The 27,968-nt window shown below is 48.2% G+C and overlaps 1 protein-coding gene across 2 annotated transcripts in view; it reads right to left on the bottom strand.

Moving 5' to 3' along the window:
* Positions 1 to 24,427: 24,427 nt before the first annotated feature.
* Positions 24,428 to 27,968, bottom strand: part of LOC149339311 (uncharacterized) — a 276,702-nt gene continuing 273,161 nt past the window's right edge. For both annotated transcript variants that reach the window (XM_089550452.1, XM_089550454.1), the window contains 2 exons: positions 27,451 to 27,884; positions 24,428 to 25,215 (listed from right to left, as the gene is read on the bottom strand). In XM_089550452.1, the coding sequence (XP_089406578.1) occupies positions 24,967 to 25,215; positions 27,451 to 27,834 (633 nt within the window). In that variant the 5' untranslated portion in view covers positions 27,835 to 27,884 and the 3' untranslated portion in view covers positions 24,428 to 24,966. The remainder of the gene's footprint in view (positions 25,216 to 27,450; positions 27,885 to 27,968) is intronic.

The following is a 27,968-nucleotide window of genomic DNA, read 5'->3' as shown; positions in this document are numbered from 1 at the left end:
ACGGGGGCGTGGCCCATAAACAAACATGTAAGCAAAACTTTCAGAAATATTTTTCTCATTTAACAGGGAAGCCATGGAGGCAGCTGAATGCTAACAGTTGGCGAGGGCTTTGAAGAAGAATAGTGTGAGACAGTCAGGCCACATCATTTAGAAGCTGTCTTTTTAAAACGCCACAATAAATGTGCTTTGTGAAGCCGGACATACCCCGAAAAGGCGCTCTACTCGCTGATTGTTTAGAATCATCGCCATGTTATCGGCGTCTCGGCGCTTTTAACTTCGGTTCGTGCTTTTAACCGGCCTCTATCGCGTACTGCAACTTTTTCAGGTTCCTTTTTTCCCCGCACCATTGTTGACTGGAATGCCCTCCCCGCCGATGTTGCCGCCATCACGTGCCCATCTTCATTCTTATCCGCTGTAACCACTTGTATCATACTGCAATGACATGTATTTATTATTGTTGAATATTGTGACGAATACGACGAAGCTGGCAGTGGCGCGGGACGGAGCGCTCGCGCTAGGCCAGCTGCCATTAAAAATCATCTCTTGTTCATGGTTCATCACGCCTCATTCTTAGGCTGGTCGCCACGTTACATTTGGTGTGAAGTGCTGGGGCCCCTTCATCGCCATCCTGGTCCCGGAGCTTCGGTGCCCTGCGCCTGCCGTGGACGTCGGCCGTGAGTACCTGGTCCGCGCCGCCAGGCCGTGCCCCAGCCCGCCCGACCTGAACCGACCTCGCCGCTCACCCCAGCCCCGTCCCCCGCCCGGACCACAGAACACGATGCACTGACGACGTTGCAGCGACCTTAACGACCCGAGCGACCCAAGACCGACCCAAGACCCACACTTGAAGACACCGCCCCCCTGCCCCTGCCGTCAGGTGCGTCGAAGGACCTCGGCCGTCAGCTCCTGGCACCCTACGGCCCGGATACTTCGTGGACCGGGACTCATCCTTCCATCCTCTCATTCACCGTGGTGGCCAGCACCTCACCACTTTCTCCTTTCCGTCCCACCATCCTCTGAAGCTCATTACCATTTCGCACGGCTGTTTGTCACCGATCGGGACGTTCGCTCGGTGGCCCCGGGTAGTGTGACGAAGACGACGAAGCTGGCAGTGGCGCGGGACAGAGCGCTCGCGCTAGGCCTGCGGCCATTAAAAATCATCTCTTGTTCATGGTTCATTACGCCTCATTCTTCGGCTGGCCGCAACGTTACAATATATTAACCCACCCCTTATGTAATACCCCATGAAGGGGCCCTTTAAGGTGAATAAAGTGAAGTGAAGAAGAAGTGAAGTTTAATTTCCAATTACGTAGCGCGTTCCAGGTGAGGCCGGCCTGGTTGATGCAAGGGACACGAACACTAGCGACGGCACAAGCACATTTATAAACTCTTTATGCGGCGCCTTCCACAGGCCTGGTAATAACACACAACGGTTCTAAGTGCAGAGTGAACAGCAGTGGAGATAACGGACAACCTTGTTTCACAGATTACAGAAAGGACACTGATAGTGGAAGATAACTATTCACGATCAAGCGTGTGGAGCACTTAGTGCAACAAAAGAGGTATTCCAAAGAATCAAAAGAAAAGAATCAAATGTCTAACTCGATCACACGCCTCTACAATGTCGATTAGGTTTATGGTTTATGGCGGTTTAACGACCCAAAGCGACTCAGGCTGTGAGAGACGCCGTAGTGAAGGGCTCCGGAAATTTCGACCACCTGGGGTTCTTTAACGTGCACTGACATCGCACAGTACACGGGCCTCTGGAATTTCGCCGTCATCGAAATTCGGCCGCCGCGGCCGGGATCGAACCCGCGTCTTTCGGGTCAGCGGCACAATGTCGATTAGCAGCATTGCTAATTGCTCCCGAGAGTCAGAGCAATACTGCAGAACTGTACGTGAAACATATAGGTTAAGCTGCATTCATCGGTCCTTCACGCCACACTTCTGGTGAGTTCAAGCAAAGCAGACATTGCAAACTGCAGCCGATTCGATAGGACTTCTGCGAAAATCATATAACATAAATTGGAAAGCGTGATAGGTCTTTCGTCATCGTCATCAGCCTGACTACGTCCACTGCAGGACAAAGTCCTCGCTCATATCCCCCCAATTAACGTTGTCCTGTGCCAGCTGCGACCACCTTCTTGCCGCAAACTTCCTAATCTCATTAGCCCACCTGACTCTTTGACACCCCTGCTATCTGGCTTTCTCTAGAAATCGAATCCGTTACCTTTAATGAAATCAGTTATTCTGCCTTTTTATTAAAAACCCTGCCCATGCCCATTTAGTCGTGCAAATTCTGAGGTTTAAAGTCCCGAGCGACAAGCGGGCTATGAGGGACGCCATACTGGAGGGCTCCGGACTAATTGGACCGGCTAGAGTTCTTTAGCATACGCTGACATCGCACAGCACACGGACGTTTTTGTGTTTCGCCTCCATCGAAATGCGGCCGCCATGGCCAGGATCGAACCCGCCACCTTGCGATAAGCAATCGAACGTAAAAGCCACAGAGTCACAGTGGCGGACATTTTCTCCTTTATTTCCATTATGATATCATTAATTCACGTTTTTTCTCTGACGCAATCTGCTCTGTTTATGTCCCTTAACATTACAGTTATCATTTTTCCTTTTCGTACCTCGCTGCGCTGCCCTCAATTTATGTTCAACCCATTTCATTAGCCTACACTTTTCTGCTTCATAGGTGAGTACCGGTAAGATGCAATTCTTATATACTTTCCTCCTGATGGACCCATGTGCTATTAATGGCTTGAGAGTGCCTGCCAAATGCCACCTCATTCCATTCGTCTAGTTTTTACTCTCTCGTGGTCGGGGTCAAAGGTTGCCACCTAAGTATATGCATTCCCTGACAACTTCCAGTGCTTCGCTGCGTACCGTAAACTGCTGCGGCCTACAGAGACTGTTCAAGGTTACTTTAGATTTCTTCTCACTTTTCTGATTTTCCTGTCTAGATCCTCAATCATGTGTTACAATCAGAACTCGCCGACACATCCCCATCACGATTCGCAGCCACACTTGAACCAAGCAGCTCCTCCACACCAGAGCTGTCGTCACGGTCTGAACTATAGACTGCCGTGCAGGCGTCTGTACGGTGCATGCGCTAACGACAGCAGCCGCTTGAACAGCGCAGTGACACTGACGTCGTCAAAGTAGCCACAACTCCGCCTCCTTCTATCTGAGAGACGAGGAATTGTTGGACGCTGGTTGGAAGTGGCACAATCGTGCCCCCTTTTTCTTTACAAAGCTTACTCATAACAACAACAAACATTTTAATCAGAAAGCGCTGCGTACAAAGAACTTGTTGGCACAAAACTTTATGTGCAAGCTCCTCGTAATATTGAGTGCTAACGATATGTCGCGAATTTGCCACACTGAGCACTAAATGAACGAGCACGTACTTACGGGAAGACGACGAAACCAAACAAAGGAACACACATGACATGTACAGAGCGCAACTTTTAACTATAGTTTATTTTCGTTGAATGCAGATACATTTATACCTGCGCTGGGCAATCACAAGATTAACAGGCAACTACACGCACTGTTCATGTCAGTATCCCGCCGCCAAGTGAGCCGCCAAATAACAATGGGTGTAAAATTGATATACAGGGTCTGTCCTGAAAGTAATGAGACCAGTCGCGGTGTGGCGCGTGCATGCGCTATATCGGGAAACCGCTTTTGGGGGAAGGAGCGGGAACCTTCAGCTTCACAGTGCAAAGACCTCAGTTGGCTTCAAGCAGGTCAAGCGAGTGGACGTGCTCAAACGTGCGCCCCTGTTTCGTCGCTGCGTCGAGGAAACCATGGAACAGCGCGACGCGGTGAAGCTTTGCAATAAACTGAATAAATCACCGACCGAGACATTTTACAGCATGTGGTAATGATGCAATGTCTGGATCGCAAGGGTTCCAATGGCACAAAGCATTTACAAATGGCCGTGAAGACGTTCAGGACCACACAGTCAACGTTACTGTCCGTAACCGTCATCGACAGGCGCCTGGACCGCTGCTTGTTGTGAACGTCGTCAAGACCGTTTTTAAATGCCTTGTGCCATTAGAACACACGACGTGGACATTGCATCGTTCCCACATGCTGTCTTGATCACGTTGATTGACTCGGTAGGTGACTTACCCACTTTATAGCAAAGCTTCACCGCGTAGCGCTGTTCTAACGTTCGCTCCATGGATTCCTCGACGCAGCGACGAAATATGGGTACACGCTCGAAGATGTCCACTCGCTTCGCCTGCTCGTAGCCAACTAAGCTCGTCGCATTGTGGAGCTGAAGGTTCCCACTCCTTCCCCCAAAAGCGGTTTCCCGATCTAGAGCGAGTACGCGCCACGCCGCGACTAGTCTCATTACTTTCAGGACAGACCCTGTAGAACCCTTCAATACCATAATAATATTCATAATCAGTATTCTTCGCGCAAGTACGTACCCGTTCAAAGATGAACCAACTCGCCCAAACAAGAGTATTACTTGAGCATTCAAGGGCAATGAAAACTCAACAATGCGTGCTTATACATAGGTTTATCCGCGTGAAATGCACAGTCCAAGAGCACTTGCTGCTGGGCTAGTTGGTTTTGGTTCATATTTGAATAGGTTTTAGGCGCAAAAAACAGACAGACACATAGGTAGGTAACAGGACGAAGCGCCATGCACACTTAGCTCAAAAGTTTAATATTTTAGTTTCTCAGGATTTGGGAACTAGTTTAGAAACTTCCTGCGCAATCGCTCACACAGCTTCGTTTTTCTTTTTTTTGCGCGATTATAACTCAGCTTGTTTTGTACTGCATGTCAGCACATAAAACGCCTGCCAGTTGTGGCGGTGACACCTTACGGCGGTCATCTTGCTTACTGCTGACATAAGCCCTGGCACAGTGAAGCCTCTCTTTTTCACTCTATCGTGGGCAGTAGTGGGAGGGCCATAAAACATGACTGTCGTACCCGAGAAGCCCGCTAAAGGATACTGATGCTAATTTAAATTGACTTATTTTACTGTCTCATACGGCTCTGAGGTTCCTTTAGCCCTCTTCTTTGCCGATTAAGTCCTTTTCTATGGACAAGATGTGCGAAGTATACCTCCGTCTGCTCTTCAGCATGGACACATGATGGAGCCATATCGAAGACGGTTGTATTCTTCAGAGAAACAGCACTCAAAACTTTCATTTTAATGTAACAGCTTTGGATTCCGTCGCTATTGAAAAGGCGAAACTTATTGTGCGTCCTTTACATCTAACAGAGTTAGCCGTGCGGGTGCGACTGCCTGAATGCTATTACGGCATCTCTTCGGCTTATATTAGTTTCGCCGCACATGTGGACAGGCCCGCAAAAATACTCGATAACGTTTCCAAAATTATCATAATAAACGAATGAACGAAAATTTAAAGATAAGGTGAAAATCGGATATTAAAAAAAATATAAATTATGTTTCTGAAATCTGCAGAGTTCCAAAAAGGTACCCTAATTATAACGTACTAACGTTGCTGGACAAGCTTTGTCCTCGAAAATCGTTTTTAGAGCGAGAGCGCTGCTCCTCGGGGTACAACCTTCGATGTCGATGTGGATGAGGCAATGACCTTCAGTGACTCGCAAGGTCAAACCGAACTTAATTAAATGCGTGGTGGTACGGCCAAAGCTATGGTAGTATGACCATGTGATCATATCACTATGACCACTGGAGAGAGAGAGAGAGACTTTGATGAATGCGGGAGAGGTCTGCCTGGCTGTTAGCCTAGCATGCTACTCCAGCTATAACCATTGGGTACCTTACCTTGACCTTTGACCTTGGTCCTTGACATTTGATCTGAGACAGTGGAGGCCATGCTTGAGCTTTCGCTCCTACAACTAGGTGGAAGCCACGTTCAGTCCGAGCCATTTTTTTTATGTGCAGTCCTACATCTCAGAGCTTCTTAGCATCCGTTCTCCTCACTACGGGCATAAGGCTTAGTGAACTATTGCGTATGGTAGATGCTATTTCTGGTCCTGAGATAAAGGGAGAGAATAGGCACATAGCTAAATCTCCAGGAAGTTGGTTTCGAAATGGTTAGGTTTGACAGACTTATTTTCATCGTGACCAGCAGCATATATAGACAGACCGTGTCACAGCGAGGCTTCGCAAACACAATGTCGGGACACGGTGCAGAAAGCATTTAGCGTGAGGTGAAGAAGAAGCATTGCAGGGAAGAAGGGGAAGAGGAGAATGGAGACAAAGGCGAAGCAGCTGGATTGAAAAGCGTACCAACGCTTTAAGCACTCAGCTGTTTCTCGAGCCCAGCCTCCGAGGTCGCCATCAGTCCGAGAGAGAGAATTGAAACTCTGAATTGCCATGTGGCTCTAATGGCAGAGACAGGTATCTCATCTCAAGGTAAGACCCGGCTTGGTTGAGCATTAAAAAAAAAGGCTATTACCCGATGAAAACATAAGAAGACCGGCAAATCATAGACATAATGAACTTATTCATTCTGCCCAAAGAATCACATGAAGGGTACACGCGAAGTAAATACTATCGAGGATCAAAAGAAAACATTCGACAGAGTTCTGTCTGCTTGGGGAAGCAAATTTAGTTTAAGTGAGAAATGAACGCCAACCGTGTTCGTTCCAGATAACATTACGTTTTGGAACTTACTCGATTCCCTCAGCGGGTGTGTCTGCGGGCGAGTTGCAGCTCGTCATTGAACGTTAACCGTGGGTGCAGGAAGGGGGAAGTGTTTCAAGAAGAGATTAACATTCCCCCGTGCCTGTTGAATGTTCCATGACTCAAGTAGCAGTCTCCTGTGCGGGCGCCCGACGAAGGAAATTTATATTACTTATTCGTCATTTTTTACGGAAAAAATCGGGAGCTGTTTGCTTTTATTGTCTTCCTGCCGTCCCGGAACATGCTACACCGAGAGTGGCACGTCATTCCGCGAAACTATTATTACAGTTAGAAGGTTGATTCGGAATAAAAAAAAAACATGTAGAAAACAAGAAATTTTGCAAAATGCCATCGTGTCGTCAGAACATATTCTAACACCCATGTGGACATGAATAATTTATTTTCGCCGGTTTTCTTCTTTTGGGATCGAAACATCTGTTTTGTAGGTGCCCCCAGTCTTTCGCCTTCCTATCATACCATGCATGCGTCTTTATTTCCTTTTAAATTGCTCAGTTAGGTCTGACTGGAGTACTTTTCACTAGCACGCCGTAATTATGAGTGATCGATGACAGCATATCTAGCAGGTGAAAAGGAATATAGAAGAGTTTTATGTGGAAAATGGAGAGGAAGAACTTGCTCTGACGTGGGCTGCCGTGAGGTAACGAGATTTCCAGAGAGGATTTAGCTCGGAGGCACATTTCTGGCCTCGAGAACTCAGCGCTACAGAGCGCGCTTTTAGTTCTGCGTCACGTTTTCATAGAGGACGTCAGTAATAGTGGAAGCTATTTCAGTACAGCTCGCGATAGCTGATTGTTGCGTCGCAGATAGCGTGCCTCTATTCGGGATCCCCCACTTTCGAGAGCTCGCAGTTGAGGCATTTCATTTTCTAACGTTGTCCATAACGGCCTGATGATGTGTCCTTGACATGTTCGACAGGGGGTTGGCCGCACGCCGTTTTCAGTCACATGTGGAGGGAAGAAAAAGGAGTTCGATTCCGTGGTTTCTTCATTCTTGTCGTCATGGGCCCCGTTACGTGACCATTATGACAGCATTAATGGAATGAACGAAATTGGATAATGTACTGCCGCGTTGCTTTGTTTATTTTATTCTTTGTTTAAAGCCGGCTGCAAGTGGCCATATCACTTTGCCTGATAGGCATGAAGCGACCAGAGCGCATTGGGAAAATCATAATCACGCGCGGCTCTTTCCCCGTTGTTTGATGATTTGTCGGCCCTTCTTGCACCTTATCTGGAAAGTTCCATGCTGTTTTTTTTTTAAATTAGGCAGCCAAAAGCGGCGGGGATTCCGATCTTCGACGACCACCGAGCACACTGTTCGCGGGCGTGAGTTCGCCCAATCAACATTTTTCGTGTTCAACGCAAGCCTGCTTGCCTAAGTATACGCTTTTGTATGCCTTCCGTCACCACTGCACAGAAATATACACAGCATCGAGTATTCGGTGGTAGTAAGAAGAATGAGGAGGTGGTCCTTACGCTCATTACACATTGCACGTTCATATCCAAGTCCGTAAACTTTTCCCCTGCGATGTGGTGAATAAATCAGGCCCTTCCAATGTGTGCATTGCGGCTAACACCGACATATTAGCTGAATGCAAGGTGGCACCGATGCACTTTTTGTTGAGTTAGCAGCTCACTGGTCTTTAATTCTATATTCATGGCCCAACCAGCCGCGCATGTCTTTTTTTTTTTAATGTGAAAGCACTACGGTTCCGACCAAGAATTTTATTTCAAGTCTCAGAGTAACTTGGGTAAGCTCGGATTAGTTGGGAGGAGCATAACGCAGGCTGCAGCCAATAGGAAGAGCAAGAGGAGGAGGAAAACTTATTAGGAAACTCTGTGCTCGTTTTCTTTAGTTGAGCCCTCAGTCCAGGGCTTCATGTGCCGCCGCGATCCTGCAGGCCCGCCAGAGCAGGTGTCTTTGGTCTTGCTAGTAAGGAAGAAGCTCGGGTAAGTTCAGTGGAGTGTCGCACTAGCTGTAGTCAATGGGAGGGTGACCTTGAGAGTGACCTTGGCAGGTACCATCAAGGTCAATGAAAAACCAGCGGAAAGGATCCCTTCACAAGCAGAAGTACACAGGACAACGCTGGAAACACAACTCCAGTGAGTTGTTTTTCCAGCGTTGTCCTGTGTACTTCTCCTGCTTGTGAACGCGTCCTTTCCGCTGGTTTTCCTCATACCATGCACTAACTGGCCCAACAAGCTAAGCTTCTTCAATACCCTCACGATCTCTTGCTGTCGCACCTTTCAAGCAAGTAAGCAACTGGTGCTTTCGCACCCTTTCCTTTCGCACGCCTACTTGTTTAACTACGTTAAAACCCTACCACCTTTGTGTGTGGTTTTCTTGCTACGGGTGGCGTACCGCGTTCAAGCGAGACTCTTCGAGACCCTGCGAGAGCTTGGTGGGCTGTGCGGTTGCACCACGGCCCTGCCAAAAAAAAAAAAAAAGCCACTTACCTTTGCGATACAGAAGACCGTCAGTGCATTTGCTGTCTTGTGCTGGCCGGTCCCGGCATGCTTTTCTTGGAAGGCTGCATCGGAGGGTACACTGTGGCTATACAATCCGCTAGTCTCCCGTCGTGGCTAAAGGCGATTCCATGGGGGCCCAAGAAGAGCAACATGCTTCCAGTGCTTACTGAAGCACCGATGTCCACATCGACATCAGCGGCATCAGCCATCGAAACCGCTCTGTGGGCTGTATCATGGCTCCAAAGCGCTACCAGCTAAACCCCTTTCTTTTGCGATTCACGCCAATGACCCATCAGTGCTCTTTGCTTAAAAATGCAGTAAAGACTTCTGGAGCAGTTCCCGATCCCGCAGTTCTGTGTTGTCATTGCCACACAGTACGCTCGTGTAAATCCTTCTTTGCTAGTTTTATCAAGCGATGTGCAAACGGCCCCATGTCCTGTTGTAAATGATTCTGTACCAGACAGAAGCTAACCTCTGACCAAGGTTAACTTATTGCCGCCATACAGGGCCTGAAAACCCAGTCGAACAAAACAGAAAAAAAAGACATAACTAATTTCTGAATATTAATAGCTGATCTCAAGGCACGCTACCATGCTTTTATTCCCCCGCGAATTGATATCAATAGACCGCAGGCGGATACATGAAACGTAACTTGCCTTAAAAGTTAGAACACACAGAGCGCGCAGAAGGCACACTGAACAGCGCGTGTCATGTGCCGTCTGCGAGTTCTTTTTTTTTTTTTTTGCCCTGCGTCATCGCAAGCCCTGATATTAGGCCTGACAAACCCCCACACGTGAACAAGTGGCCAGCCTAATCGACTATCGATCTTTAATGCAATAATCTGCAAGTAACCCTCGTGCCTAGCGACCCCTAAAGAACACATCATCTACGTCAGCATTCATTCCGTCGGAGTGGACGCATAATCGCGAAATCCACATGTTTCAACAAAATGAGCGCTTATAACAAATGACCGTCCATTGAAAGCCACTAAATTCAGTATCAGAGAGGGCTTTTACGTTTTGTTCGAAGTACACGAGGGAAAAGAACTGCCTGCATTCACTGCGGCGAAATATGCCGAATTTTCTGTGTTTCAAAACTTTGCACATAGAACAGCGAGCTTTGAAATAATCTACATGTGTTGGCCAAAGGGGACCTGAGGCAAAGTGAGCGGCTATGCGGAGTAGCGTACCGCGACACTCCTGTCGAGCAGACGACGTAACGTGTCCGCGGTGGCGGCTCCGGCAAGGAAGACAGAGACAGACAGGCAGTTAACGAAGTCTACTTTGCTTCTTTTATTTTGCCCGACGTGTTCACACTCGGCGAGAACGACGAGGTGCTCGTTATGTGCAAGTACAGTCAGCCATCGTGCTCCAACAACAACAACAACAAAAGACCCCAACCCGCCATCGCAACCTCAAGGACAAGGCTCGACCGCAGTGCATGTGAACACTGCAGTGAAGCATCTCTCCCGACGGGTCCTCCTTTTTTATTCTTTACCATTTCCGAACCCAAGCGACACTTGTGCACAGTGCGCAGTTCCTACGAGACCATTTAGGGGTGGATTGTGTTACCCTAAGCCAAGACATCTCAGTCCGCGAACAAGCGCTGGAGTGTCGTACAACGCGAGTGTAAGGGTAACTGGATTCTGGGGAACGGGTGGCGGTGGCGCGTGTCCGTCGCGTCTGTCGTGTATAAAAATTCTGCGCGGCTCGACCTCGTGGCTGGCTAGGAGATTGGATACACAGACGGGGATTCAATGTATACGTACTTTGGCTCAACGCCGGACAGGCAGTCGCTTAACGTTGCACCCAACCTGCACGGCGTCCCAGTAAACACAGAGTGGAAGCTTTCCCTCGGCTTCCGCTTTAGAGAGGACCGACATCTCTTTGCTGTTCGCGCGACGTGGCATTCATTTTCCTGCTCGAAATATTTTAGGAGTGTACACTGTACGCGGGAGTAGTTGATAAGCCCACTTCTTTCGATCGCTTGTAATGCTGTACGCTTCTAATAAACCCCGATCTCTGTCCCTCACGCAATAAACTTACAACTAAAGTGCGCATTTTTCATTTTTCGGGCTATGAAAAAAATTCAGAATGGAAAGACCGACTCCGCTCGTGCAAATTAGATAATTTTAACACACCCAGGTTGTCTATGAGCTCACCGACAAAAAAACTTCGGCGAAAGAATAACATTTCAAAAAAAACTATACAGGTCCAGGCAATATGAAATCGAACTTTTTATTAGAATACAGCGAAGAGTGAATATTCTCAAGGTATGAATGAGAATCATGGTAATTTTTTTTTTATAATTAGCTTCCTTCACGCGATTCATTTATCTCCTTCCAAGTTAGATGACAACGTTCCTTTTCATATTGTCAACACCTGTACGTACATCCGTCCTTACAGCAGATTCGAAAGAGGATAGAGTGGAAGCTGCAAAACGTACATCTCTCTCTCTCCTCTCAGCTCACTGACAGCTTGCATTGAGATAGTGATGACTCAAACAGGGAATCGGGTCCCGAAGTAACAGAGCCAACGTATCAGGTAGCGAGCTCCGCAGCACGTCTCAGAGATATCGTCGATCCGGCACGTGACGAGCACACGCGCTCTGTACAGATTTACAAGCGAATTTTCTTTTTCAAACCTCGCACAACTGCCTACCTCGACAGACAACGTCGTTGCGATTGAGGCATCTCGAAGACTAGCGTAGCAAAAGAGGCGGCGTACTAAACACATCCACGAATTTCCAACAGGAAGGATACAGGGCAGTGCATCGCGAGAGTGCAGGCTCGACACCAAAACAAAAAAAAACAAAAAAAAACAGTGAACTGCTGCGACCAATATTCGTCGCATGAAAACATAACTATAAAAAAGGGACAGCTGTAGCATATTAGTGATTGAAAAGAGGCCCTGAAACATCCTTCACGGCTCATTCGAAATTTGCCCCGCCGCGGTGGCTCAGTGGTTACGGCGCTCGGCTGCTGACCCGAAAGTCGCGGGTTCGATCCCGGCCGCGGCGGCTGAATTTCGATGAAGGCGAAATTCTAGAGGCCCGTGTACTGTGCGATGTCAGTGCACGTTAAAGAACCCCAGGTGGCCGAAATTTCCGGAGCCCTTCACTACGGCGTCCCTCATAGCCTTAGTTGCTTTGGGACGTTAAACCCCAATAAACCAAACAAGACCAATCCTTCGACATTTCATGGGTTCTGTCACATTGGAAGCAGCACTTGCGTTGCGTTGCGTCACAGGTAACGTAGTACCTGTGTCGGTTGGCTTTTCTTGCGTGTGACAAGAAACTCTAATAGATTCACTAGTTTATTTTCGAGAAACGAAGATTGAAAAAAAAAACAACAAAAACAATGGCTCTTTTACGCATTGTTGCTAGGCCAATGGCTGCAAGTGCAAGTCGCTGCGCGATGGGACGCGTCCTTGTAGTTTCCAGCACGCTACATACTAAACACGAGGGAGCAAAAAGGAAATAAGATGTCCTTTTGCGCACTTCCTCTTATAAATGAGATGGCGCTAGAAAACAGTTTACTCCGTTTTTACCCTTTTGTTTACAGTGTAGAGCAGTAGTGCCTCGATGGCAGGCAAACAACTTTACCAGTGAAGGATATTGCAAGGCCCCTCGAAGAACGGCTAATTAAGATACGGCTCAGTGACACAACATAGTATTTTCGCATAATGCACGTCATTATCCACTCGTGTGCGCACAGCGGGTATATTTCGGCAGCATGAATGTATGTCTCGAGTGCGGTCGTCACGTTTGAATACGCTACTTCAAAGGTTGTGCGCGTTCTGGCATCAACTGCGTCACGAACCAAGACAGTGACAAATGTGAGTCGGCTATGAAGAGAGCGCGAGTATGTTTTGCAGCTGAGGGATGAAAAATGGTCACGGCGAAGGTTCGTAAAGAAATAAAGAAGCGTCTCGTATGGATGTTCATGTTTACAATGCGTTTCCGGGAAAAGTTCTGTGTACAAGGAAACAGAATCTGGTTGTCGATGTTTAGTTCGTTAGTAGTCTTTTTAGGATAGTTTTCTGTCGGAAGGCAGTCTGAATAGTGGCGCCCTACTTGTCAAGAAAAAGAAAATGGAACCCTTAGCGCAAACAACACAAAACTACCATAAATATTTCCTATAATGTTCAAGATTTCACACAATTTTACAGGTTTCACTTCCCCTATCCGCTAATGCATAGCTTTAAAGTCTTGCATTTGCTGCTGAGGTGTTTTGAATTTCCCTTCTGTGCTGTCCAAAATGGGCTGAAATTTTTACTCAAATAGAAACAGACGTTATTCGTAAGCTCACACATCTCTCTTTGGAATAGGTGGTGCCGTATAGCGCCCCTAATGAACTTTCGATGCTTGCGCGTATGAAATTTGACTAGATTTTATCTAAAAAACGCAAGACTTGCTTCACCAGGCCGATAGACATCCGCACATCTTGATGACTCTGTCAGGACCGCAGTTTCCACCAGTATTTTAAGCAGCAAGATTTGAGGGATCGATTTCGAGGAAGAGAAGGTTTAAAGGTTCGATGTATGCACCCTAAAAACGTGCGCCGATCATGGGGATCGAAACTTCGGCACGTTGCGCTTGAACCGAAAGATGTCCACATTTTAACGTTGCTCTGCGCACAGCATTCCCAACAAAACCTGGCGTCAGTACTAACAGCAAGCGCGGACGAGACATTTGAGAGCGGATTGCTCCTACACAACAGGTTCATGAATCTGCGAAGAAATGAACAATTCATCGTGGCTATTCATTTTTTTGCTTCACACCGCTTAACACGAATGAGTATCACGCGTCGCGTGATAAGTGTTATACGTCGCGTGATAATGAGTATCATACGCTGTATGATGGTGAGTATCGTACATCGCATGAATGAGGTCAGCTCGTAGTATCATACAGATGAGCTGTGTGATACAAAGGCGAAGGCGCATTAACTTATTGGCTAAATACGAAGAACTTCTACTGCCTTCAACGATGTCTCTCGATGACGTGTCAAATTACGTGGTGTACGGGACTCGTTTTCGCCTGCTTCAGGAGGTAAGCGCGTTCAGCGAAGCGCACTTAGCACACGTCTTGAAGTTAAATTGCATAATACGAAAAATGCGTTTAAGCCAATTGTGGACCAGCAGACATTGCCCTTTAGTGCCTCCTATAAACAAGAAACTACCTCGGCTCTCTCCAGACCGCGAAGCTCCGCAACGATCCGCACATGTTCTCGCATTTTAACTTTGCCGTAACTGAGCAGTAGCCTCGACGCACAATAACAAAAAGACACAACTTCGACAACCTCGTTAGTGATTGAAGCCACACGCCACCTTCGGTTAGAAAGGTGCAAGCTAGCGGCATCTATACAGTGGTGCGTCCAGAACCGTGGCTGCTGTAACGAATAACTACGGTGCACTGAATAAGGACCACAAAGTGCGCTTAACACGCTCAGCTCAGAGTGCAGTATTCCCCCAGACGTTGTTTTACTATCAATGCTAAGCAAAAGGCAAAAATATATAAAGAAGGTGGGGCTGACTTCGACAAGTAGTCACTAAACTGCGAACGCACTATGCCACTTAACACGTTGAATGCAAGTTAGTTATAAATAAACAATTTCTAATTGCCCTTGTTATGGCGAGTGCGACAACAGGCCTCTATCAGGTGCGCTCACAGACAAACGTCGACGCATCGCCGCGACACTTCGACGGTAACGGAAGCGGAACGGACCGCGAAGATTTGCGGCCGCGCTCCTAAAGCCCCCTGAAACTTCTTTAGCCCACAGCCTTTTGAGCCCTTGCTCGATGAAATGCTGCGAGGCTAGTGAAAAAAAAACAAAAAAATAAGTAATCGAGAGTTTCTCTCTGTTCGACTCTACGGAGGATTCGCCTGTCTCAGAGGCAGTCGCTGAGAGAACGTGTCAGAAGGGGTGGCGCTACAGTCGCGTTCCCAATTTCACGCACCGTCAGCTGCGGTCCCCGAAGTGGGACCTCGGCGGCGGGCCGTCCGTGCGAAGAAACATGGCGCGCTAACTCCTACGGTCTCGCCTCTTGCCCCGCGCTGAACGGCTCTCTTCGGGTCACCACTCGTTCCCCCTCACGCCACTCGCAGCTCCGGATCTACGAAACGAACGCAGGCCGCCGCTCGACGAACGTCCAAAGCACAGCCATTTGTTCACCAAGGTGCGTGGAGGAAACTTGTCACGCGGCATTCGTTTACGACTCTCGTTTGTTCGTGTTCGTGCTTGCGTGTGTGCAGGAAGAAAGAAAGAGAGAAAGAAAGAAAGGAATGAAGAAAGAAGGAAAGAAAGGAAGAAGGAAAGAAATAGAGAAAGAAAGAAAGAGCAGAAAATGATACGGTAAATAAACGTAACCTGACTCAAGTCTAGTTAGCTACACTGTTCAGGAGAAAGGGTTCCGAAGCGGAGAAAGAGAACCGTTGAGTGCCTACAATGCGTGCGCGCATGCGCTGATTAGTTTGTTTTATGCGTGTGCGTTTGTGTACAGAGTTTATGAATGCAAAAAAATAAAAATCAAAAGGCGTCGTTCCGAAAAGAAAGGTGACGCAACACCTGCGGGTGGACTTGCAGTTCGACTGGTCAAAGGTGTGTAAGTCCCTTCCCGGCTGATGACACGACCCTTTGTTTACTTCTCAGTTTCCTTTCCCCTTCCGCCTCCCTCTCGCGAGTTGATGACGCCAGTGCGCGCCAGTTTTCAAGCGTACAACCGCGCACACATAGATATGTACATGGAATTAAGGTTAATCTGTGGTGAACAAAGGGGTATCTAAAGCTGTGCACCGGTTTTAGGTTCGTATTAGGTTCGGATTTGTTCCGACTTCAGACTAAAGTTTCACGTGCTGGATATGCATTTCTTTTGTTTGCCGTTAATCGTTCATGCTTCATTCGATCTCTTCGTCAGTTTCGCAAACTAAAGCCCGTGTACTGGCGCAACAGTGAACAAGCCCAATCCTTTGAGAATGACGTCACTGGCCCACTCTGGCTCTCCGCGTAAAGTAAAGACCACTCTTAATCCCCGGCTGCTCTCTGCCGACGAAGTCTTTGTTTTCTATTTCTCAAAAAAACGCAGTGCTCGATGGTCGGCGTCGCATCATTACTAGGTGCGGAATCTTAGTAGGGGTACGCCTAATTAGGTCTAGACACCTTGCCCACTATTCATGCGACCAGATAAGAACGCGTTGGCCTCACTAACCTCGCCCTAACGGCATTTTATCGCGCAGGCGTTGCATTCTCGTTTTTACGAAAGCTCACTTTAAGACGTGAATGCTGCGGCGATGGCTCGACAGGTATCATCAACCTGTCGTTCCGCTTCATCCCAGTAACTCTTGGATTGCAACCGACGGGTAGTTTGGGTAATGAAAGTGCGTGTGAACGGCGTCTCTCCCGTGGTCAGAGAGAGAAGTTAGAGTAAAGGGGGGATTAGAAGCTTGAACATAAAGCGGATTTATGAGAAAGTTCGATGAAATGTGAAGAACTTTTTGCTGCCTGCGGTGGCCTGGTACTAATTTTTGCCTTTGTTTTTCACTCCTTAAGACTAGGACGATTTTGAGGCAGCTGCGCATGTAGAGACCACAGCCGGGATAAAACAACGGGTATGTTCTACTCCAGTTACATTCCCTTTGCACCTCGTCATAACCGATGAAAAGCTATGAGCTCGCTATGATAGCAACCAGCCGCTGAGTGAGGCGGAGATAAGAAAAGAAATAGAAAAAAAAATAAGAAAATAGGCATGGGCTAAAAGTTAGATCATACCAGTCCATGTGAACTTTGTAGACACCCCTGCCGTTAGCACAGTCATTGCAATCTGCCTTAGAACACTGAGTGAAAGTAACGGACAAGGGCCAACAAAAATTAGACCTTGCATCTCGTAGGCTTGACCGCAAAACCACGGGACAGGTAGCTGCAAACCTTGGCTATATATACGGAAAATGCGAACAATGTGAAGGAAAGGAGTCTACCATAAATGACGCACTTCTGCGGCGTTTAAACATTCTTGCGTTTTAGTGGGCCGTTAATTCGCTTTTTTTTTTAGATAGCAGCAGTGTTTGTATCTTCCTGCCGCAGCAGAGCAGCCTGCTTCACATTACGAGCCGCAGGCTTGGTTTCTTGTCCCTGCATTTTCTGTGACTTTTTGGTGGAGTCCAGAAATTGGCTGCAATTAAGCGGAGAGCTCTGTAGAAAAATAAACGACAGCCGTCTCTCTAGACCTATAATGTTCGAAATATTCAATCTAACTATCACTCTTAAATGTTCATGCAGCAAGGAAATTGAAAATCAAGTGCGAGAACAACTACTGGAATTTTAGTGCACAGTCTACAAGGTGAGAAGTTCCCGTAGTCGAAAATGTTAAAGATGGCGATGCAACCAACGACAGGTGGCGCATCCTGCGGCGTGCTCCAATTCTGTTCTGCTTTCAGCAATGCGTGTCGCGAAGATTATAAGCGGATGATATGTGCTCCAGACTTTGTAGTATATCGCTATGCTGTAAAGTACAGCATCGCGGTGCTGCACTTTAGGAGTCATCGGACTCGCTGGAAGAAGTTGATGCCTATCGCTGCTTCGGTGATGTTTCTAGGCTCTTCCTGCGTTGGTCCTGATCTATAAATCATTACGCCGTTGTAAAATAGTGTGGGACCTACATGTTTGACTTTCTAGATAAAGAGGGGCAGAGGGCATGCTGATACAATAAAACAACTCTGGCCTAATTGAATTAATTCTGATATTTGTGCTTTTTGGTTCAAGCGACACCAACCTCCGCTATCACGGGTGTCTGTGAGGTGACGTGGTGGAGAACCACGGGTTATAGGAAGGAATTATGTTATAAGTCCCAAAGCCCTTATAAAGATCATGTTTTGAAAGTTGGCCATTTGACTCAGCTGAAACGTGGAGGCTCGACGAAACTTGCTTGTGAGCTATGTGGTGAAGACTGCAATGAAAATATCAGCACGAATGAAGACTACTGGCCTAGGAACGATGAACACAAAACGGGAAACCCATTTGGAGGTTGGCGAGCCCTTAAACAATCTATAGGCAGACAACCCAATTCCAACATTCACCATAAGATTCCGCGAGGGCTCCGGTCATGTCGCTCAGCCAGTGGTAGATTCAATAGACGCATATGGCTGATTATTTGTGTCTAATGTAAAACACGTACGTCCCCAACGGTTATCAACACGCCTATTCTGAAGCGCACTTTACCAAATGACACAACTGAATACCCTCTGAACGTCGTCACGTGATGGTGAACCACCCCGACTGTGCCCGCGCCGGCTATGTGGGTCGTCTAACCTACACACGATGAGACGATCGACTGCTGCAGTTTTCAGATTTTCAGATCCTTCACGCGCAGGTTTATATGCAGGCTAGTACATTTATAAAAATCTGCAAAAACTAATCCGCATTTTCCTTCTCTATTTCTTACCCCCCCGGTGCCTCTTTCCATCTCAACTTAATTTATTTGCCGCAACCAAAAGCCAGATTGTCAAGCTCTTCGCAGACTTCTTCGCACTTTCGCAAGGAGCACAAGCTCTGTAGCCAAGAAGCCCTAATGAAAACTTCAGTACACATTTCACAGACTGTCTGAAGACATTCTAGTGAATTTTTGAGATAATCTTTTGAACATGTCATGTTGGAAAATGCCAACTTTTAAATATCTTAAAATGTCAATAGACAGCCCATAGGCTTTTTGTGGAATGTTTGCTGAAAAAAAAAAGAATGCAAGGAAGGATTCGCAGCTAAGTTGTGCACGCGGCTAAAAGCTTGCTGTCTAGCGTTGGTTACGGAGGGCTCAAGTCTGCTGCACACGGAAGGACGAATCGAGGAAGAGGGGACGAATGGAGAAAAGGCCTCAGCAGAAGCTGCGTCCGTCAGCTAAAACTTCACTCTCTTGTAAATAGACGTGACACCCGACCGTACATTGTGGCCTCAAAGTTACAGGGAAAACACCACACGAGGAATATTACCCTGTGGAGGTAACAAAATATGACGTCAGGGTAAGCGTGGGGATAAGCCAGAGCTGCGAGAGTAAGGAAGAACGCATATACTTTCGAATATGCAGGCGCTTAAGCCAAAGAAAGAACCGTAAATTTGGAGTCCGATTCGCACCTCTGCAATGGCAGCTAAGCCAGCCTAGAATTTCGCTCATTCAAATTACTATATGACCTCAAATGCGCTGGTTTTGCCTAGACAGTCTAGACAGTCAACTCAACCTTGTAATGCCCGGTGTATGACGTACGGTATAAATAGGGTAAATGTCAACAGTTGTTGCGTGTGCTCGTAAAATAATATTAGATATATTTACTTTTTTACACGAAGCGCATTTCCTAACATACTTCTCAAAGCAAATTCAAACCGTGAGGAGCCAGAAATACACGAGGTCGGCTGCAGGATCACTCTGCAGAAACTATAACCATCGCGGAAGAATAGAACTTGAACGGACATAGTGATACTTCAGCAGTAGACAGAATGGCCTTGGATTTTTTTAAGGCTTTTTTTCATGTGTGCTTGAGGGCCTGAGTGTGTGCAGAGATTTATAGCTTTTTACGATAACAAACCGGTATAATTTGTTGATATTTATCTGAGCAGTAACGATACTTTTTCTTTCTAAATTTAAACATTTATTTTACACCTCGCAATGCTAACCAGAGACGACGAAATGCTCGAAGTTCATAACTCTTGTGGGTTCGATCCCGGCCGCGGCGGCCGAATTTCGATGGAGGCGAAATTCTAGAGGCCCGTGCGCTGTGCAATGTCAGTGCACGTTAAATAACCCCAGGTGGTCGAATTTCCGGAGACCTTCACTACGGCGTCTCTCGCAGCCTGAGTCGCTCCGAGACGTCAAACCCCATAAACCAAACCAAACCAAACCAAACCAAACCAAACCAAACCAAACCAAACCAAACCAAACCAAACCAAACCAAACCAAACCAAACCAAACCAAACCAAACCAAACCATCCACTATTTCCAATGACTGGGCATTACAGGCTCAAATGGAATCTGCAACGATATAGGTTTAAAACCACACTGCACGTCATCTGTTCGGATTTCATGTACGCGCTGAGGTGGTTATCTATCATACCGTTCAGGAAGCAATTCGATTACATGGTGAAAAAAAATTGCCCGAAAGCTAGCCGTTCCGTTCAACACAAGTACCAGCGTCTGAAAGAACCGCATAATGCGTACAGCGGAACGAGCTCTGGCTTTGGCAACCAAACGGAGACGAAACTGCTGGGACACAGGATTGGGGTTGGGAGAGGCATGTTTGCGACACATTAGTCAGCCATATGAAGATCGAAAGTCGTTGTTCATTCACACTTGAGGTACAAGTAGCGCCTTTTTATTTTAACCTTGTGCTTTTGGGTTTCACTGGGTGTCAAACAGTCTGTATCGCCTAGTGGCAACTACAGCAAGATCTGAAACGAAGCCAAGGGTTCCAGTTTCAGTACCGAAATAATAATGTGTTGGATGAACGAAAATACAGCAAGTTCCTTTTTTTTTTAAAACTCGACACGAGCTCCATAGAGGCAGAAAGTCTGACTAGTCCTAAAACGGAACACGGTTTTGAAGACAAAGCAATGTTGTCGTGTTGACCCCTAAGAAATGAATAAAAAAGAATAAAAATTTGTGAAGGCGCTTTCTACAAGTTCAAGTACATTAAGAGCACGAATGCCCTTATTACCTCTTAAATGTTCCATATGTTGTCGCAGCTACGAAGAAAACGTGTTGCACTAGAGAAAAAAATGAAAAAGAAGTTAAGTGTTGAGCATGATAAAATTATTTTATTCAGCGCGCCTCGTGATTGAAAAATACGGGAATTTTAAAGAATTTGTCCTTCTAAAGCAGCCAATTGGAAACCTGAATCTCCGAAAACATAATTTATTGTTACCGTGGACACGCAAGAAATATTGTTGAGCTATCATAATCTCCGCAATAAATGGCAGAAGACGAGAAAGAAAAAGAAAATCGGACGTTTTCAGTTACATCTTTCGTGTATCCAGTATTTTATGCTCGTAGTTTTATTAATTGCGTGTAACGGCTCGTAGGTCAAAAGCTAATCTTGTTATATTAGGCAACAAACGAGAGAAAGCAGGTTTCCTGTTTCCTGAATTCCAGGTACAATCCAGGTTTATCAATCGTTTTCGGATTGATTGTTTTCAACAAAACAAATCTCCGCCTCAATGAGTACGAGGTTTATCGACCAGCAAACTGTGCTCGCGTCGAGAGGGCTGGCTCTGGGGAAACTACACAAGTTGCACATACCAACATACTGTTTCCACTTCCTCCGAGATGCGCATGACACATCAGGAGAGAATTAGCTGGGCTGTCCACAGTGCTTCCGCCACCGCCACGCGCGCTCTAAAGAACTCAGAAGAGTGCCGACCAAGACCTACTGGACTACACACCTGCACAAATGGCCCTTCTCCAGCGCGCACGTTCTAGTTCATGCCTTTTGCCGCTAGGATAGAAACGTTACGTGCGGCGTGGCGCTAATATATACCTGTTGAGAAAATAGCCTCCTCCGTCATTTTGTTTCAAAGAGGGCAGTTTCGGCGTTCGTCCACGTAATCATTATCATCCATTTATCTATGCTAGGCACGGTGGTGCCGTCGAAAAGAAAGGGGGCAGAAAGGGAGACGTTTTTTATACTCTTCGAGAGCGAAAAAAGTCGTTATTATGGCTATTTTCATTGCTGATGTTAAGATAGCAGAGAAAGACAAAACAAATGTATTGATAGCATGCACAAAATGGCAAACGATGATGATGATCATAGCAGATGAACAGGTAAACCGAGCGCCCTCAACGGCCAAAAAGCTAACGTATGTTGGCGCACTCTGCTCCATAGGATCCCGCCGTATGTGCAGGCCTGTAGTTCAGTAGGTCTTGGTGCCGACAGCGTCTGAAAGGTGCACTTCCGACCGTACATGTTCTCTCCTGGTTTGGCTGCTACCCAAAACAACCGTAGAAGCAGGTTGCACGCTTTTACGAACGCCGGCAAGACGCAGGGCATAATTAAATAATACTAGGATTCATTCGAAAAATAGAAAGCGAATCTATGACTCAATCGTGAACAAATTCATAAACTTAAGTTAAAAATGTTCACTTCGGGGATGTGTGTGCTGAAAGAAGAGAACACAGGTGGGCACAGCGACGTTCCATTCGAGAAATGTTCTTTTGTGAAATTTTAGAAGTAAAATTTTGGCGAAAACGGAATCATCACTGGTTTTGTGGGAATTTTAAGAGCCGACATTTTCCTCATATTTTCCAAATCGCTGAGTGCCGAACTGCTGCAGGAAAAAGAGGGCCAGAAAAAGGAATTTTTGGGACTAATTAGGCGAATTTTCTGTTTTAGTGTGGAGCGTCGCTGGCTGAACCCGTCCGCAATCGTAGACGTCGTCACCGTGTTAGTGGGATGGCCAGTACATGACCTGGATATATTTTAACTTGCGACAGACTCAGTACTTTAAATTTTTCTATAAGCACAACATTGTTTTGGTGTGTCTGTGAGTTTTCATCCCGACAGAAACTAAGGGAACAGTGAGCTCATGCCTAACGCCACTTTAAGTAACAGATGGTTTAAATCTCGTTGTGATGTAATAGATATTAAGACTGCGGAAGCGGTTTATTATGCATCACTTGATACTTTGAGTTCTTTTAGCGATACTGGATTGCTCGTAATGCAGGCTGCACTAAAAACAGAAAAGCTTCTACTTCACAAGATGATGGATGATTGTGATGCGTAATGTTTGCGTCCGTCCAAATACAGAAGCACTGCCTAATGGTGGTTTGTACTACCCTCATAATCGCCCTGCAGTTAGGGAAACTGTATAAATCAGAAAGGAGTGCTTTGAAGAAAAACGCGCGTAAAGCTTCGCGATTTCGCCATCATCAAAGGACACGGGGAGGCGGAACTGGCATAAATTTACAGCGTCACCCTAACTTCGAATAAATGTCCATTGCAGAACGATGGAAGCTAGAAGGAATCGTTTCAACATGGAGCACAAAATGCGCACGAGATCCACGAAATCCGGAGCTTTTGTGCATGAAGCACACAACAGGCCGGACCGTTTCGACGCGCCTTGACGTAGCTGCCGCAACGAAAGAAATCCCGCAAGTCCTTTAGAATGAAAAGATGACGAATATGAATACGAATATTAACGAATACGAATATGAAGGAAAAGAAAGTAATTTTCCATCCTGCGACAACTGAGACCGTGATTTTTCGTAGAACGCCACAAAGCGGTGCTTGGTTCCAAGCTCCATGCGGTAAGTGAGAAGCATCAGGGAAAGGAAGCCTTCACTTCAAAGCTGGGAGTGTGCACAATGGCAACAATTGAGAGCTACATTCAACACACTGTCGCTGTTTGGGGCTCCCGAGCCGATCCGGTTAAGCGGTCCGATGGCAAGAACGTACATTTCGTGAGCGCCAAATAAATGTCCAGTGCATAATTCTACACAAGGTAACTACCGATGTCATGCATGAATCTGCTGTGCGCTTGTTACTGGTGCCGCGCTCCTTTTTTTTTTTACCAGCGATGTCATCGTATGAGGCACTCCCGAGGTGTCTGCGCCGCCGTCAGCTGGTGAAGGGTCCAAGCGAAAACAAGTGGTGATCTTTTGCTAAGTGAATAACGTTGTACACGATGCTTAAGAATAGTGAACGGACACGAGCTAATATCTCCTCTCTAAAGGAACTGTCCTATGGACCTTTCCTTGCACACGCGCATGCCTAGACAAACTGATACACTAAAGAACGCGCTTCTCAGCGCCGAAACGTCTTAACCACCGCTGTTCCTGTCACGCGACTCGCAGCTCATCCACAACACGGTCAACACAGGCAGGTCGCATTCTCAACGCCTTGCTATGAAAAGTTCCCGGAGCATTTCTGTATACAAGAGTTATTGTCCGACTAGCTTCGTCGTATACAGAGGCAGTTTCTGTAGGGTAGGCTGTGTAGAAGCCAGTAGTTTTGCTGTTGGTCCTATCGCGATTTTTGATGTTGAGGACTAGCGGCAAGAACTGGGGCCTAACTTAGGTCTGAGTGTACGCTATATCATAACTTCCTCCGAGACTGTAGCAAAAGCTGGGAAAGTCGCGTGCGCCGGTTGCGTTCAATGCTCGCCTGCTGTGCAAGCGACGCAGCGCGTTCAGCAGCATCCGGCGGGCGTGAAGGCTCCAGTCTGTCGGAATTAAGACGTAGCATGACATAGTGGGTTGTGCCCTCAACTGCTGTGTGCCACAAAGGGAAGCAACGCTCCACAAAGGGGAGCGCTCTGGCGCGTCTGGTGGAGCCGATTTATATGTACACATTGCAGTCCGTCACATTACAGCCAGAACGAAAACACTAGCCCTTTGGGATGTTGTACAAGACGAACGCTGACTGCCCTCTGCGCCGCCATCATCGGGCCCAGTTGCTCCGCAGAGGGTGAGAGCTTCCCAGACACTCGGCGTGCGTTCATTGCGGCGCTGACTTCTGAATACACTTCACTTGTCAGGGAGAAAACCGAACCCGCATGCCGTACACACAAACACACGCTGCTCCCCCACGCTCACTGCATGTTCGCCTGAACAGTGCGCGGTCACTCTGCACGTGCTTCACGAAACTGCGGGTCTTCCCACGCTTCCACACAACACACTGTACGGCACCAGTGCTGCCACGTCGCTCTAGAAGAAAGCGCGTGACGACGTTCCCGAGGAGGAGGAGCGGGCCGTGCGCCTCAGTCTCCCCCCGCGTCGCGGAGTGGTCTGCCTGCCGGGCAGCCGTGTGCGGTGATGCTTGGTCCACGAAGAGTGCGCGGCCGCCCGTGCTCACGGCGCGGCTCAGGAGATGGCGTCGTACGCGGGAGGCGGCGTCTCGGTGTCGCGCGCCTTGTATGTCTGCGCCAGCGGGCAGCGCAGCGCGTCCAGGTAGCAGGGCGGCGGGTCCTCGGCCGCCAGCGCAGCGCACCGGGCGGCGCTCAGCTGCTGGTGGCCGGCCAGCCGGTAGCCCGGGTAGCGGGGTGGAGCGCGCGCCACGCGGTACGGCATGGCCCGCAGAAAAGGCAGGCCTCGGCTCGACGGGCGCCCGGCCTGCGCCGCGGAACAGATAGGCGCGTAGATCAGCCACATCTGCCCATGACATCGCATCACCTGCCCACCACGGTACCCTGTCCTGGTACAAGACGTGCGCGTAGGCTACCGGCACGTAAGGTTCAATGGATGGCTTGCAGCAGCGTTATAGCGGCCGTCACTTTCGTACACCGGGACAAAACCGAGTTTGGGCGCTTGCTTTCTACGCTTATCGCTACCTGGGGCCGTGTTATAGAACAATCAAATCGAAAATTCATCACAAACGAATCAATTAGCACCGCTCCTATTGGTCGATGTATCCGCCAGCCCTTGCCGACTGATAGGAGCGGGGCTTTTTGACCATTCTGTGAGCGTTTTGACATTGTGATATCTTTCTGTAATTCAGCCCCTATTAAGATGTGTGTTGTAGGACCTTCGCGGGATCCACCATCGTGGCGCCCGTAACGTCTTCAGTAGTACATGAGCCCGATGTGCCGATGCTCAGTGTCCCGCCGCCGTCGTGGGATAAGGAATAAAGACGACAGCTACTATACATGCAGACTCAAATTTACACGCGAAGCTCAGGTCGTCGGTTCTGTAGTTATCCATTCAAGCTCCTTGCGATTCGCATATGCGATAGAGTTCTGTCAGCTTTCAAAGCAAGGTTATCGAAGTAGCGCCTCTTTAACAGGCTTCTGTAGCGACGCCTCTACGTTGCCACGCATATCGCCTGGCCCAGACCTGATCAGCGCACCCTCGAGCAAATAACAAGTATTGACCCACATAAATTAGAGACGCGTGTTTATGTTCCTTTTGTCTTTCATGAATGTCACAGCCCATTCAAAGGTACGGCCTGTGAATGCAACACTTCGCACTTCCTGTAGGAAAAAGTACGTCTTCGTCATTACTTAACTACGGCGTATGTCGCAAGTGCACTAAAGTTATAAGCGGCTTTCCCACCCTGCTGCAATTTTTCGTACGCACCGTTTTAAATGACGTCCTCGATTTTTACTCCGTCTATTATTCCTCTTTCTACTCGCCGCGGTGGCTCAGCGGATTTGTAGTTCGGCTGCTGATCCCAAGGGCTCAGGATCTAATCCCGGTCGCGGCGGCAGCATTTCGATGAAGGCGATATGCGACAACACCCGCGTGCTGTGCGATGTCAGTGCATATTAAAGAACCCCGGGGCCCTCGACTACGGCGGCCCCGATAGCTCATGAGTCTCTTCGGGACCTTAAACCCCATGTACTGCAACTACACGCCGCATACCCGATTATTCCTCTTTCTCTGTTTATACTCTCCTCCTTTTCTCCAAGTGCAGGCTATCATACCGGAACCCTTTACCAGCTGACCTATCCACCTCTCTTCTTCCCCTCTCTGTCTCACCGCGGCATGCACCAACGTTCGAAGCCGGAGCTTTCCTACTAACAAGTTTAAGCAGTATGTAGTGGCAGTCTGCGTCATCACTTCGCAGCGCTCCTAAGAGATGGCGCAACTCGCGTTCGCGGACCACAGCTGGCCTATAGTTATCTTTCGGAGTTCTTTGAGCACAATAGTCACGAAACTCCCAATTAACAATACGATCATGTTCTGTGGCCAGTTTCTGACGATTAGGAGATGGTGACGACGAAAGTTGGCCGCGCAGTTAGGTTTCAGAGGTTCAATGAAAATTCTCTCTTCCGTGATCTGAGCGATTCCTTGCAGCTAAGACCTACCGCAAGTGGCGCGGCAGTTGGGAGATTGGCTTCAGAGTTTATCACTAAAAAGAGAGGCAGGATGTGGGGCCTTTGGGCAGCAGGTCATGTGCCCTTGTGGGGAAGCCGTACCAAGTGTCAGAAATCTCGGCCGCATAGCTGTTAAGACCGCAGCTGGCAGACCTGTAAAGAAGTCTGCGCCCCGACCCAGAAGGGGTACCGTCCAGCTATCTACAATCCCGATATCACTGCACTAGCCCTTCCTGTACCCTCTGCCAGCATCCCTCCGCTACCCTTTCCCACATCCTCTTCCTCAGCCCGGCGGACCCTCCCCCGCGGGGCCTGGATCACCTCACCACTTGGGAGGCATGGGAGACACTGCTGCGCTCCGCGGACCCGGCCAAACAGGCCATCGCAATCAGCCGGGCTGCCGACGTCATGGTCCGCAGGAACATGAACGTTTGAGTGCAGTGGGGCCGTGCGGGGGCCCAGGGGTCTGTGAGCCCCAAACTCCTCTGCATATAATAAAGTTTATATGATGATGATGATGATGGGTACTGACCCTGGGCGCAGCCTCCTCGTCGTCGTCGCTGCCGTGGGCCCTGCTGCGCGATCGCACCAGCGCCATGGTGACGCAGGAGAAGACGAGCAGCAGGAAGAGCGCGAAGGCGAACAGGAAGAGGCGTCGCGTAGAGTCGGCGTCCCTAACGTACACCACCACGGGCACGGACACCGGCAGCAGCAGCACCAGGCAGCGCAGGAAGTTGCGGTTGAAGCCCACCGGATTGGACTTTTCCTCGTCCTCGGCACCCTCCTCCACATCGTCGCTGCCGGCCGGCGGGGAAGACGGCTGCTGCTGCTGCTGCTGTTGCTGCTGCTGCTGCTCCCGCTGCCTCTGTTGCTGCTGCTGGCACGCGCGGCAGTCGTCGGCGGACACTGGCTCCATGCCGCGGGCAGGATCATCCCGGGCCGGAGCGGAGCCTCAGGGCGCCTCGGCTGCGATATCAGAGTGACGGCTAATGGGTAATCTGCGCGAACGTTTTCAGTGCGAAGAAATGCACGCGGACAAAAGCGAGAGAA

This window comes from Amblyomma mixtum, chromosome 6, assembly GCF_055824585.1.
Source record: "Amblyomma mixtum isolate Tamu chromosome 6, ASM5582458v1, whole genome shotgun sequence".
NCBI lineage: Eukaryota > Metazoa > Arthropoda > Arachnida > Ixodida > Ixodidae > Amblyomma > Amblyomma mixtum.
Note: the sequence above shows the minus strand (reverse complement) of the source record. Positions and strands in the feature narration are given on the sequence as shown.